This window comes from Littorina saxatilis, linkage group LG3, assembly GCF_037325665.1.
Source record: "Littorina saxatilis isolate snail1 linkage group LG3, US_GU_Lsax_2.0, whole genome shotgun sequence".
NCBI lineage: Eukaryota > Metazoa > Mollusca > Gastropoda > Littorinimorpha > Littorinidae > Littorina > Littorina saxatilis.
The window spans coordinates 67075221-67090020 of NC_090247.1; the positions used below are offsets into that span (position 1 = coordinate 67075221).

At 42.8% G+C, this 14800-nt stretch overlaps 1 protein-coding gene across 1 annotated transcript in view; it reads left to right on the forward strand.

Moving 5' to 3' along the window:
* LOC138963048 (activating signal cointegrator 1 complex subunit 3-like) overlaps window positions 1-14800 on the forward strand; it is a gene marked incomplete in the record, with an annotated part of 184999 nt that overhangs the window by 9233 nt on the left and 160966 nt on the right. Inside the window, 9 exon segments of the mRNA XM_070335040.1 lie at window positions 694-814; window positions 1552-1604; window positions 4698-4831; window positions 5720-5861; window positions 7662-7787; window positions 8951-9151; window positions 9827-9967; window positions 11210-11374; window positions 12466-12622. Of these exon segments, the coding sequence (XP_070191141.1) occupies window positions 694-814; window positions 1552-1604; window positions 4698-4831; window positions 5720-5861; window positions 7662-7787; window positions 8951-9151; window positions 9827-9967; window positions 11210-11374; window positions 12466-12622 (1240 nt within the window).

Here is a 14800-nt window from a genome sequence, read left to right on the forward strand (position 1 = left end):
AAATTGGCAATCTAGTGGCTGCTTCGCCTGGCGTCTGGCATTATGGGGTTAGTGCTAGGACTGGTTGGTCCGGTGTCAGAATAATGTGACTGGGTGAGACATGAAGCCTGTGCTGCGACTTCTGTCTTGCGTGTGGCGCACATTATATGTCAAAGCAGCACCGCCCTGATATGGCCCTTCGTGGTCGGCTGGGCGTTAAGCAAACAAACAAACAAACAAATGCTCTTAAAAAGGAGGAAGTCTTAGATTAGAGGTAAATTTACAGAGGTTATGAAAAACAAATCTGAAAAAGCAAGGTCTTAAAAAGGAGAAAGTCTTAGATTAGAGGTAAATTTACAGAGGTTATGAAAAACAAATCTGAAAAAGCAAGGTCTTAAAAAGGAGAAAGTCTTAGATTAGAGGTAAATTTACAGAGGTTATGAAAAACAAATCTGAAAAAGCAAGGTCGTAAAAAGGAGAAAGTCTTAGATTAGAGGTAAATTTACAGAGGTTATGAAAAACAAATCTGAAAAAGCAAGGTCTTAAAAAGGAGAAAGTCTTAGATTAGAGGTAAATTTACAGAGGTTATGAAAAACAAATCTGAAAAAGCAAGGTCTTAAAAAGGAGGAAGGCTTAAATTGGGGTCCACTGTATTTATTTAACCCAGAAATGTAATGTAAGTTGGTTTTATGGTTGTCTCTTGATTTGTTTCAGCTGTTTGAGCTGCTGGGGTTTGACCGCTTTGAGTTGATCCAGCTCCTGCTGCAGAACAGAGAGGCCTTGGTCAGGACCATCGCCGTGGAGGCCACTAGAGAGGCCATCTTGCAGGCACCTAGTAGGGAGATCTTTCACTGTGCGCGTGTGTGTGTGTGTGTGTGTGTGTGTGCGTATGTGTGTGTGTGCCTTGGTCAAGAACATCGCCGTGGAGGCCACTAGAGAGGCCATCCTGCAGGCACCCAGTAGGAAGATCTTCCATTCCTCTGTGTGTGTGTGTGTGTGTGTGTGTGTGTGTGTGTGTGTGTGTGTGTGTGTGTGTGTGTGTGTGTGTGTGTGTGTGTGTGTGTGTGTGTGTGTGTGTGTGTGCCTTGGTCAAGAACATCACCGTGGAGGCCACTAGAGAGGCCATCCTGCAGGCACCGTGCATGCAGATCATTCATTTCTGTGTGTGTGTGTGTGTGTGTGTGTGTGTGTGTGTGTGTGTGTGTGTGTGTGTGTGTGTGTGTGTGTGCATGCCTTGGTCAAGAAGATCGCCTTGGAGACCACTAGAGAGGCCATCCTGTTGGCACCTAGTAGGGAGATCTTTCATTGTGTGTGTGTGTGTGTGGGTATATATATGTGTGTGTGTGTGTGGGTATATATATGTGTGTGTGTGTGTGTGTGCCTGCGTGCCTGCGTGCGTGCATGCAGCATGCATGCATACATCACTGTGTGTGTGTTAATTTGCTCACAGTGTTTTAACTGCGGTTGTAAATTTAGTTTGTTAGGGTCAAGAAAAAGCCAATAGAAGTGAAATGACCCTGCTCAGAACAGTTGGAACTCAAGGGCTTAATGTTAAATACATCTGTTTTGCAGAAGTGAAAAGGGAAGAGCAGAGACCGCAGTATGGGTGTCAGGTGACCGTTCAGGTGAGTGGATAGTAATAAATAAGAAAGATCACTTAATAATCGCCCCTTCTCACTAGAGCTCACGGTGATGTACAATTGCAACAGCGTGCATGCGCTTGCACGCACACACGCATGCATGCACGCACGCACGCACACACATGCACATGCACACACACACACACCACCTACACACACACACACACACTAAAATGCAGAGTAGATCAATTTTAAGTTTGATTGATTTCTAAAATATTTTGCTGATTTGAATTGCTCGATTGTTTTGTTGAACACTCACCATAGAGTGAGCATGTGGTAGTTTTATTGTCACGCCAGTTTTTCTCTCTCAGGCAACAGTGTCTCTACTCATCAAGCGTAATACTTCCAAGTGTACTGCATATAGTCCACCTTATAACCCTTACAGTTGTAACGTTGCAATTTAGTGACAGCTTATCTCAGCCCTGATGTCACTTGATCTACTTGTTAGATGGTCGAAGAATGTCTTTTTACATTTAGTCAAGTTTTGACTAAATGTTTTAACATAGAGGGGGAATCGAGACGAAGGTCGTGGTGTATGTGTGTGTCTGTCTGTCTGTCTGTCTGTGTGTGTGTGTGTGTGTGTGTGTGTGTGTCTGTCTGTCTGTCTGTCTGTCTGTGCGTGTGTGTGTGTAGAGCGATTCAGAGTAAACTACTGGACCAATCTTTATGAAATTTTACAGGAGAGTTCCTGGGTATGATATCCCCAGACGTTTTTTTCATTTTTTCGATAAATGTCTTTGATGACGTCATATCCGGCTTTTTGTAAAAGTTGAGGCGGCACTGTCACACCCTCATTTTTTAATCAAATTGATTGAAATATTTGTAAAGCAATCTTCGACGAAGGCCGGACTACGGTATTGCATTTCAGCTTGGTGGCTTAAAAATTAATAAATGACTTTAGTCATTAAAAATCGGAAAATTGTAATTAATTTTTTTTATTTATAAAACGATCCAAATTTACGTTCATCTTATTCTTCATCATTTCCTGATTCCAAAAACATATAAACATGTTATATTTGGATTAAAAACAAGCTCTGAAAATTAAAAATATAAAAATTATTATCAAAATTAATTTTCCGAAATCGATTTAAAAACCATTTCATCTTATTCCTTGTCGGTTCCTGATTCTAAAAACATATAGATATGATATGTTTGGATTAAAAACACGCTCAGAAAGTTAAAACAAAGAGAGGTACAGAAAAGCGTGCTATGCAGCACAGCGAAACCACTACCGTGCTGAACAGGCTCGTCAGTTTCACTGCGTTTTGCACAAGCGGCGGACTACGGTCATTGTGAAAAAAATGCTGTGTGTTCAGTTTCATTCTGTGAGTTCCACAGCTTGACTAAATGTAGTAATTTCGCCTTACGCGACTTGTTAGCTTTTAGCTTTAAAAAAAAGAAAAAAGTAAGTCAATTGGTCCACATAGCTGCTTCAAAACATGAACAATTGAAGACCTGTGGGGTTGGTACGTACTAGTAGTATAACAAATCTGCTAGAAATTCTAGTAGTACAGTGGACATTAAGACCCGTTCAAGACCTCCACAAATTTGAGAAAATTGGGTCCGAAAAAGGAGGGAGCCTTAAAATGTGGGTAATTTTACAGAGGTTAAAAACACAAAGTCTGAGAAAACAAGATCTTAAAGAGTAGGGAGTCTTAAATTGGGGGGTCTTAAAAGGGGGGTTCCACTGTAGAACGGACGGGGCTGAAAAGGTTGTGGAATGTTCTGTGTTTTACTCTAGAAATCGTATTCCCTTTGGTTCTGTACTAAGGGCGGGTAAATAGCTCAGTCGGTAGTGGCGCTGGCTTCAAAATCAGATGTCGCTATCGGCGTGGGTTCGATCCCCATGTTCGGTGAGGGATTTATTTCCCAGAGTCAACTTTGTGCAGACTCTCATCTGTGTCTGAACTCTCTTGTGTGCATGCATGCGCACGATAAAGATCCCAAGTTAACAACGAAAGTCTCAGGGCTTGGAAACATCAATACATGCATGCGCACGATAAAGATCCCAAGTTAACAACGAAAGTCTCAGGGCTTGGAAACATCAATACATGCATGCAGGAAGAAAAGAAAACAAGTCGCGTAAGGCGAAAATACAATATTTAGTCAAGTAGCTGTCGAACTCACAGAATGAAACTGAACGCAACGCAACGCAGCAAGACCGTATACTCGTAGCATCGTCACTCCACCGCCCGTGGCAAAGGCAGTGCCCGTGGAATTGACAAGAAGAGCGGGGTATTCGTTGCGCTGAGAAGGATAGCACGCTTTTCTGTACCTCTCTTCGTTTTAACTTTCTGAGCGTGTTTTTAATCCAAACATATCATATCTATATGTTTTTGGAATCAGGAACCAACAAGGAATAAGATGAAAGTGTTTTTAAATTGATTTCGAAAAAAAAAGTTGATAATAATTTTTATATATTTAATTTTCAGAGCTTGTTTTTAATCCGAATATAACATATTTATATGTTTTTGGAATCAGCAAATGATGGAGAATAAGATAAACGTAAATTTGGATCGTTTTATAAATTTTTATTTTTTTTTTACAATTTTCAGATTTTTAATGACCAAAGTCATTAATTAATTTTTAAGCCACCAAGCTGAAATGCAATACCGAACCCCGGGCTTCGTCGAAGATTACTTGACCAAAATTTCAACAAATTTGGTTGAAAAATGAGGGCGTGACAGTGCCGCCTCAACTTTCACGAAAAGCCGGATATGACGTCATCAAAGACATTTATCAAAAAAATGAAAAAAACGTTCGGGGATTTCATACCCAGGAACTCTCATGTCAAATTTCATAAAGATCGGTCCAGTAGTTTAGTCTGAATCACTCTACACACACACACACACACACACACACGCACACACGCACACACGCACATACACCATGACCCTCGTTTCGATTCCCCCTCGATGTTAAAATATTTAGTCAAAACTTGACTAAATATAAAAAGGGAAGCACCGTATACTGTATGGCAGCTCGCTTTCCCCAGGGAGAAAGCAACCCGATTTTCTATGAGGGTCACCTCACAGGACTATATGAATCTTATTCTTATCCTATCCTACTTCTCCACAGTCAGAGGAAGAGAAACTGCTGCAGAAGCAAATCCGTCGTGAAGAGAAACGTCTGAACAAGAAGGAGACCAAGAGGGGTGAAAACGTTGACCTCCGGGCGATGGCCTTTGACCCACAGGAGATGAAAATGGCAAGGTACTGTACGTTTGTTGTATTCCTCATAGAGAAAACTCAGTTGAGGGCACACTTGAGGCCTTTAGCTTGGATGTCATTATTTGGGTTAACATAATCGTGTGCCATTTGATATCATGGATTTCCAGATTGCGAAAGTTATACATTAGGCCTAAAAAAAAAATAGGTGTGGTTACGGTAACCCGACCTACCCTATTTTTAGGGGCCGATCCTATAACTTTTTATTACATTTGTCAAAAAAAAAAAAAAAAAGTGCAAAAGACGCAATGAAAGCGAAAGCGCCCGTGTCGCACACTTATTTCCCTGTCAAGTAGGTTTAATTTGTACACATTAGAAAAAAAAGTTAAAAAAAAAAAAAAGTGATTGCCTACCTACCTACCCTATTTTTTTTGGGCTATGTTACCGTAACCACACCTATTTTTTTTTTTGGCCTTACAATAAAGTGAGTGCTTGCTTACACCACATCACATACCAGTTAATATAGTGGTTTTCCCTTTTACCCCAACATTGATTTTTAAAGGGCAATAACTTGTAATGTTTTTTGCAAAAACGCTAATATCATGCTGAAATGTTACTGCTGCAGTGCCACTCTCTTGATACTGGATTTTATTGGTAGAGAGTTTTTAAGAGCTGTAAAGGTATACTTTTTTTGCTTTCTCTATACTTCATGGAACAGAGACAATATATTTTGGCTAGTTTATGAGTTGAAAATGCAAGTTTTTGTCTTCTTCTCCTAATTTCATGGGCTGAAACTCCCATGTACACTCGTGGTTTTTGCACGAGTGGGTTTATACGTGTATGACCGTTTTCAGCCCGCTATTTCAGCAGACAGTTTATTCTTAGACCTCGCGTTTAAATGCACAGCAATAAAGAATGTTATGGTGTTTGCAGAGAGGTGGCTCTTCGTAACGCCAAGACCAAGCCCATGCTGATCAGTCGGTCGATTCAGCCACAGGCAAGGGAGAAGTATCCGTTTGTCTTTGATCAGTATGAAGAGGCTCGTCACTCCTCAGCTTACGTCAGTGGCCACAAGGTGAGGAAAGGCTGGATGGTGTGGGTGTGTGTGTGTGTGGGGGGGGGGGGGGGGGTAGGTAGGTGATTGTGTGTGTATTTATGTGGGTGTGTGTGTGTGTGTGCATGCATGTTCGTGTGTGTGCATGCATGTTTGTGTGTGTGTGTGTGCATGCGTACCTGTGCATCTGCGAACGCATGTGTGTGTGCCAGTAATGTGTGTGCTCGAAGGCATGTACGCTTGCCATTCAGTACTTGATATGGATTTTCTTCCTGTTATTCATCATCATTTTTGAGTCACTTGAGAAAAAGTGACTCTATGTAATCGGTCAGTGTTAGTCTGTCCGGCCGGCCGTCCGGCCGGCCGTCCGTCCGGCCGGCCGGCCGTCCGGCCGGCCGGCCGTCCGTAGACACCACCTTAACGTTGGACTTTTCTCGGAAACTATCAAAGCGATCCGGCTCATATTTTGTTTAGTCGTGACCTCCAATGACCTCTACACTTTAACGATGGTTTCGTTGACCTTTGACCTCTTTCAAGGTCACAGGTCAGCGTCAAAGGAAAAATTAGACATTTTATATCTTTGACAAAGTTCATCGGATGTGATTGAAACTTTGTAGGATTATTCTTTACATCAAAGTATTTACATCTGTAGCCTTTTACGAACGTTATCAGAAAAACAAGGGAGATAACTAGCCTTTTCTGTTCGGCAACACACAACTTAACGTTGGGCTTTTCTCGGAAACTATAAAAGTGACCGGGCTCAAATTTTATGTGAACGTGACTCCCAGTGACCTCTACACTTTGACGTCTGCTTTGGTGACCTTTGACCTTTTTCAAGGTCACAGGTATGTCTTGAAGGAAAAAAATTGAAATATCATATCTCTGAAACTATTCATCGGATTTGATTCAAACTTTATAGGATTATTCTTTACATCAAATTATTTACATCTGTATTGTGTTGTGAATAGCAATTTCTTCCTGTCCATCTGATGCCTCATATAATATTCAGAACTGCGAAAGTGACTCGATCGAGCGTTTGCTCTTCTTGTTCAAACTGGCATTGACATTTAGGTGTTCTCTCAAAAGGTGAAGGAGATTACAAAAAAGGTGAAAAGGTTCTTCCATGCCTTCAACACAAAACCTTAACTTTTGTTGCAAATATGCCAAAAGGGGTATTCATAATTCCCAGCAAACATGCAATATGACAGCGTTGCGCTAATGGGAATTTTTTGTGGAATTTACGTAACGTTGACATCCAACAACAACAAAAACAATATAAAAGCAAGGTTGCGTTATGGTGAATTATGTGTGCTAACAACGTTGGTATTCATAAGCTGTTTGTTTATTTATTTGGGGCGGGGATATAGCTCAGTTGGTAGCGCGCTGGATTTGTATTCAGTTGGCCGCTGTCAGCGTGAGTTCGATCCCAGGTTCGGCGGAAATTTATTTCACAGAGTCAACTTTGTGTGCAGACTCTCTTCGGTGTCCGAACCTCCCCCCGTGTACACTACATTGGGTGTGCACGTTAAAGATCCCACGATTGACAAAAGGGTCTTTCCTGGCAAAATTGCTTAGGCACAGTTAATAATTGTCTACCTATACCCGTATGACTTGGAATAATAGGCCGTGAAAGGTAAATATGCGCCGAAATGGCTGCAATCTACTGGCCGTATAAAATTTCACCTCACACGGCATCACTGCAGAGCGCCTAGAACTGTACCCACGGAATATGCGCGATATAAGACTCATTGATTGATTGATTGATTGATTGATTGATTGATTGATTGATTGATTGATTGATATTTGTTTGTGTGTACACAGTTGGTGTTGCCAGAAGGGTTCCAGCGTAAAGACGACAAGATGTATGAAGAAATCAACATTCCGCCCAGTGATGCAGCACCCGTCACTGTCGGCAAGGACAAGGTCCCCATTGACTCGCTGGATGAGGTTTGACCTTTCTTTTCTCTGACAGCATATTGTGCAGTGGAACCTTCAAAAATCAAAAAACCAATTCGGGTCTTTAAGGGAGGGATCAAGTCTTCAATGGAGGCAAATTTCCAGAGGCCAGAACAGAACAGAACATCAGAGGAAGGACTGTTTCTTCAAAAGAAGAATAAGACTTAAAATGGGGGGATTTAAATTGGGAGAGGAGGGGGGGGGGGGGGGGGTTCTACTGTAATTAAATCAAGTTTTAGTTCAAAAGAAAACAGATTAGGTGATTTGTCACAAAGCCCAAACTCTATAAAATAACCGAACTCCAAGTCCGGATGAACACAGGACTAATTGAACGCCTCCTGGCGAGGAACATAGATACACACTCGACAGGTATCTGCCAGCCCAAAGTGCCAATGGCAAGTAGAAAATACTGACAGCAGGCAAAACTCTGAGACGATTGTTCCATGCAGAAGACATGACGTCACTTGAGGAAGCGTTGTGACTGCTGAAAACTAAAGGGAACTAACTTCAATCATTTCTGATGATTACTCTCATTGCTATGTCAGCCAATTCCATACTTTGCTTTTGGTGATAAACTGGAAAGTGTTTGGTGACTGATTGAATTCCAATATCTGGGCGGAGGCGACCACGGTGCAAGGGAAGCTCTATGGCAGTCTGGACGACCTACAGCGCACGGCAACATTTGCGCGGAGAACCGGCGTTTCCATCTGAGTGATCGACAAGAAGAAGAAGAAGAAGAATTCCAATAACATTAATGGGCTTCCATTTGAAACTTCTCGGTAATGATTGGGGATGGATGCCCTCCCAAATCTTAATTGAAGCCCTCCGTTGCCTTGCTCCATCAGGCTTCAATTAGGCTTTGGTCGGGCGTCATCTGGGGCCGATCACATCCGAACATTTTTAAATGGAAGCCTATCAACGTGTATATGTACTCTTGATTGCTTCTTTTCTCGTTTGTTTGCTTATTTTGTGTGTGATATTCTTGTTCACTGTTGATGCATTTTAGACAGAACTTTAACAAAAAAGAATCTTCAGTTCAGCTTTACCTTTAACAGATGAGCTTTGAGTACTTGCTCTACCAGGCTCCCCTCATCACTCCTAAGATCCCCACTCCTCCGTTAATTCTTTTCTTTTTTTCCCTTTTTCTTCTCTAGATCGGCAGGCTTGCCTTCAAAGGCACGAAATCGCTGAACCTTATCCAGTCGGTGGTGTTCGACACAGCGTACAATACGAACCAGAACCTGCTGATCTGCGCTCCGACGGGCGCGGGAAAAACCAACGTGGCCATGTTGACCATTCTCCACGAACTGCGGCAGCACCTGACACAGGGCGTCATCAAGAAGGATGAGTTCAAGGTGAGACAAATTAATTACTTATGAGGAATGTGATTTGTGTGTTCTTTTGCTCGATTTTCTTTGTTTGTTTTGTTTTCTTGTGCAGAAATGGGATTTGAATTGAATTGAATTCAAGATTTAAAAACAAAAAATCTGATTAGTTTGTTTTTATTCTTTTGAATCTTTGTTGCACATCTCCTACCCATCCCTCTTCTTTTTATTCCTCTTCTTCCCCTCTTCTTCACCTCCTTCCTTCCTTCCTTTTACTCTCTTTCTTCATAATGATTATGCAACGTTATTATGTTATTAATAGATTTGGTTTATTTAGACGAATTTTTCAGCCGTTACCGCCTTACGTTGTAATGTCCATGCAGGAACACCACTATAAGTTAATCTTCTAGCTTGTTGCTGTTACCTGTGTATTTTGTATACATGTCATGATTGTAACTTTTGTTAAAATAAACTTATGTTTACCAATCTTTGTTGTTCTGTACATGTGTAGCAGATTGATAGAACTAGACCAGTGGCTTTATATTTAATGTTTGACTTACTACCTCCAGTTTGTGAATAGCTTTCACCCGGCCTTGTTTCAAACATTAGCTTTGAAAAGACAATTAATGCTGCACAAGTTAAGGGCTTACATCTGGAGAGTCACAGTGCTTGTGTAAATAAGGGTCTGTTTGTGTGGTGTTTCAGATTGTGTACGTGGCCCCCATGAAAGCTCTGGCTGCAGAGATGGTGAGAAACTTTGGCGGCCGCCTGGAACCTCTGGGCATCACTGTGCGCGAGTTGACTGGAGACATGAGTCTTACCAAGCAGGAGATCCTCAAAACACAGGTACTGCGCCTCATTGTGTGTGTGTGTTGACTGGAGACATGAGTCTTACCAAGCAGGAGATCCTCAAAACACAGGTACTGCGCCTCATTGTGTGTGTGTGTTGACTGGAGACATGAGTCTTACCAAGCAGGAGATCCTCAAAACACAGGTACTGCGCCTCATTGTGTGTGTGTGTTGACTGGAGACATGAGTCTTACCAAGCAGGAGATCCTCAAAACACAGGTACTGCGCCTCATTGTGTGTGTGTGTTGACTGGAGACATGAGTCTTACCAAGCAGGAGATCCTCAAAACACAGGTACTGCGCCTCATTGTGTGTGTGTGTTGACTGGAGACATGAGTCTTACCAAGCAGGAGATCCTCAAAACACAGGTACTGCGCCTCATTGTGTGTGTGTGTTGACTGGAGACATGAGTCTTACCAAGCAGGAGATCCTCAAAACACAGGTACTGCGCCTCATTGTGTGTGTGTGTTGACTGGAGACATGAGTCTTACCAAGCAGGAGATCCTCAAAACACAGGTACTGCGCCTCATTGTGTGTGTGTGTTGACTGGAGACATGAGTCTTACCAAGCAGGAGATCCTCAAAACACAGGTACTGCGCCTCATTGTGTGTGTGTGTTGACTGGAGACATGAGTCTTACCAAGCAGGAGATCCTCAAAACACAGGTACTGCGCCTCATTGTGTGTGTGTGTGTGTGTTGACTGGAGACATGAGTCTTACCAAGCAGGAGATCCTCAAAACACAGGTACTGCTCCTCATTGTGTGTGTGTGTGTGTGTGTGTGTGTGTCTGTGTGTGTGTGTTTGCGTGCGTGCGTGCGTGCGTGCGTGCATGCGTGCGTGCGTGCGTGCATGCGCTTGCGTGCGTGGGTATGATCTGAAAGGAAATAATACATGGGATCAGGCAGAAAGAAGATTTGACTGTTAACATGAAGCCGTGGACACACAAAATCATTTGTGGTGCATTTGACAAACTTATATGCTAGATATAAAGTTATACAGTGGAATCCCCCTAGCTTTTAAGACCCCCCCCCCCCCCCAATTTAAGACTCGATCCCTATTTTTTAAGACTGTTTTCTTAGACTTTCAGTTCATTAGACACTAACCTCTGTAAAATGACCCCCATTTTAATAATCCCTCCTTTTTAAGACCCCATTTTCTCACATTTTTGGAGGTCTTAAAAGGGGGGTTCCACCGTACACAAGCAACACGTGAGTTTCACATTTAATGTTGACATTTTCAGATGCTGGTGACAACACCAGAGAAATGGGACGTGGTGACCCGGAAGAGCACCGGTGACGTGGCCCTGGCGCAGCTGGTGAAACTGCTGATCATCGACGAGGTTCACCTCCTGCACGACGACCGGGGGCCCGTCATCGAGAGTCTGGTGGCCAGGACACTCAGACAGGTTGGCTGTTTTGATTAGTGAATACATTCAGTTAGCTGGAAGTACAGTGGAACTTGTCAGTAACGAGCCCACCCAAGGGACTGACCAGAAGTGGTCCTAATGACGATAGCTATAGAAAGCTTAAGGATAAGGATAAGATTTTATATAGTCCATGAGGGTAACCTCACAGAAATTCGGGCTGCTTTCTCCCTGGGGAAAGCGAGCTGCCGTACAGTATACGGCGCTACCCATTTTAAAAATTTGTTCCTGCATGCGTGTATTCATGTTTCCAAGCCCTGAGACTTAATGCCGTGTGAGATGGAATTTTTTTACACTTTATTTCAAGTCACACGGGTATTTGGTGGACATTTTTATCTATGCCTATACAATTTTGCCAGGAAAGACCCTTTTGTCAATCGTGGGATCTTTAACGTGCACACCCCAATGTAGTGTACACAAAGGGACCTCGGTTTTTCGTCTCATCCGAAAGACTAGTACTTGAACCCACCACCTAGGTTAGGAAAGGGGGGAGAAAATTGCGGCCTCACCCAGGCCTGAACACGCAACCTCTCGCTTCCGAGCGCAAGTGCGTTACCACTCGGCCACCCAGTCCCAGTGGACCCCCCCCCCCCCCCCCCCCCCCCCCCCCCCCCCCTGCCTTTCTCCTGTAACACTTCTGAATTAAGACTCCCTCCTATTCAAGACCTGATTTTGTGGGATTGTTGAGGTCTTAAAAGGGGTATTCTACTGTATGTCACCAGGGATCGTTTAAGATGGTCGTTGTGGGCAGGTGGTCAGTATCAGAATGTCGTAGGGTCTGATTATTCGATTGAAAGTTGAGCCTGCTTAATACAAACACAGGTGTGCTGCAAAGCCATGCAGTAGACAAAGGGAAATAGCATTGGCATTTAAAAGTGTTTTTTTTATCTTAATTAATTTAGATAAGAATTGGTAGGATGCATGAACCTCATATTGTTGATAATGTATTTGACTGATATGGCTTTGTTGACAAACAAATCATGCTTTAATCAATGTTTGCTGCTTGAGATACATGAATAAAATAACCTTTTCACTTTAAACTGAATATATTACTTCTTGATGTGTTTGTTCAGGTGGAGAGCTCCCAAAGCATGATTCGTATCGTTGGACTGTCGGCCACGTTGCCCAACTACATCGACGTTGCTCGCTTTCTCAACGTCAACCCGTACTCAGGCCTCTTCTTCTTTGACGGACGCTTCAGGCCTGTACCTCTGGGGCAGACTTTCATCGGTGAGAAATTGCCTTCTAGTGCTTGTCCCTGTTCTTATGATATCTGCAGACTTAATTGGTGATCTTGTGTTCAGACTTGAATGGACGGGCATAAATTTATGGCCTAGTGGATAAGCCGTCAGCCGCCAATATGGAAAGTTGATTGTTCAAATCCCGGTGTAGGATCCGGTCCGGTCCCCCCTCTGAAGTAGTCCCCCGGGGGACCAATTCGTGGCAAAAACTGCTCTATAATGGTCCCCCCTTAGACATCCAGCCTCGTTTTTCTTGTTACAATGTTAGTAATGTTACCAGCAATTTCAGAGAAAAGAAAGGAAAGAATCAGAGACTGGTTTCATTTCTTCTTATCAGTATTTATTTATTATTCATTTTATTTCATGTGATTTTTCTTTTGAACGGCATTATAAATCAGATCTATTTTATTTTCTGCAAAATATAGTCAAACAAAGAGATTGCTGTCTGTGCACTACATAATACCGGACGAAGATATAGATTGAAAATGGCTTGAATGCCTAAGAAAAACGAGGCTGGATGTCTAAGGGGGGACCATTATAGAGCAGTTTTTGCCACGAATTGGTCCCCCGGGGGACTACTTCAGAGGGGGGACTGGACCGGATCCTACACCGGCTGCATCTGGTGGGTTAAGGAAGAAGAGTTTTCTAATCATCTCCCCCCCTTTCCCCGTCGCGATATAACCTTCGTGGTTGAAAACGACGTTAAACACCAAATAAAGAAAGAAAGTTTTCTAATCTTTCAGGTCAACTTATGTGCAGACCTGCTTGTGTCTAATTATCCCCCTTTGTGTGTACACAAAAGCATTTGTGCACGGAAAAGATCCTGTAATCCATGTCAGAGTTTTGTGGGTTATAGAAATCAGAGTATGGCTGACTAAATGGCAGAGTAAAAACGGCCATACAAGTAAAAACTCACTCTTGCAAAAAACATGAGTGCACATGGGGGTTTTAGCCAATGGAAGCAGAAGAAGAAGAAGAAAACTTGAAGGATTGGCTCTGGGACAACCTTTAATTGGACGAGAGTTTCAGCAGCCTTTTTGGCATATTTATGGCTTATATAATCCATCACAAACAACTCGAGTCACCAATGACCAGTACGTGTGTGTTTTGGTGAGTGCGCTACGCTGCTCATGTTGAGTAATATGGATTCAACCCTCTCTTGTTTGTTATTCTTCTTTATCTTCCAGTTTTGTAGTGTGACATTGTGTTTTGTAGTGTGACATTGTTAAGGACCTAGGCGTGTACCTGGACTCTGCTCTGACAATGCAAAAACACATTAGTTTTGTTTGTAAATGTGCCTTTTTTGAGTTGCGCAAGATTTCCTCTGTCAGATCATTCCTGACACTCCAAGCCACTGTTCAACTTGTCTCCTCTCTGATCCTGAGTCGACTTGACTACTGCAACTCATTGCTTGCCGGCCTCCCCACTGAAGAACTTGATCGCTTACAGAGAGTCCAGAACAGTGCTGCAAGGCTCATTCTGCAGAAGTCTAAGAAAGACCATGTCACTCCCCTACTTACCACCCTTCACTGGCTTCCTATGAAGTACAGAATCGAGTACAAGCTCGCTCTGTTAGGGTACCGCTGTTTTGAGAAATCACTCCCCCCCTATTTGTCCCATTCCCTCAGTATCTACGAGCCATCTCGTTCTCTCAGATCCTCCTCTGAAAAACTCCTTCGCATCCCCAAAACCAGGACCAAGACCTTTGGTGAAAGAACCTTTAGGTATCAGATTCCGACCGTCTGGAACTCGCTTCCAAGTTCTATCCGTGATTCCAGCAGCCTTTCCTCCTTCAAAACCCAACTCAAGACATACCTGTTTCGTAAAGCCTTTGCTTAGCCTGAGTAGACTCTCCACAACTCTATTCTGTTTTGGAACTCTCTACCCTGTATGTGCTTTATGGTCTCTTTGTCAAAGGTATCTTTGTGTGTGCGCGTGCGTGCGTGCGTGTGTGTGTGTGTGTGTGTGTGTGTGTGTGTGTGTGTGTGTGTGTGTGTGTGTGTGTGTACTTTTAACATTGTACGCTAAGTTTTGCTTAGTGCTTGGGTTCTTGGTGTTATGTCTCAGTTAAATGTATGCTTTGTATGCTTGTTGATTTGTGCTAGTTTATTCTATAATGAATTTGTAAAGCGCCTGGAGCCAATTGATGGGACTCGCGCTATAGAAA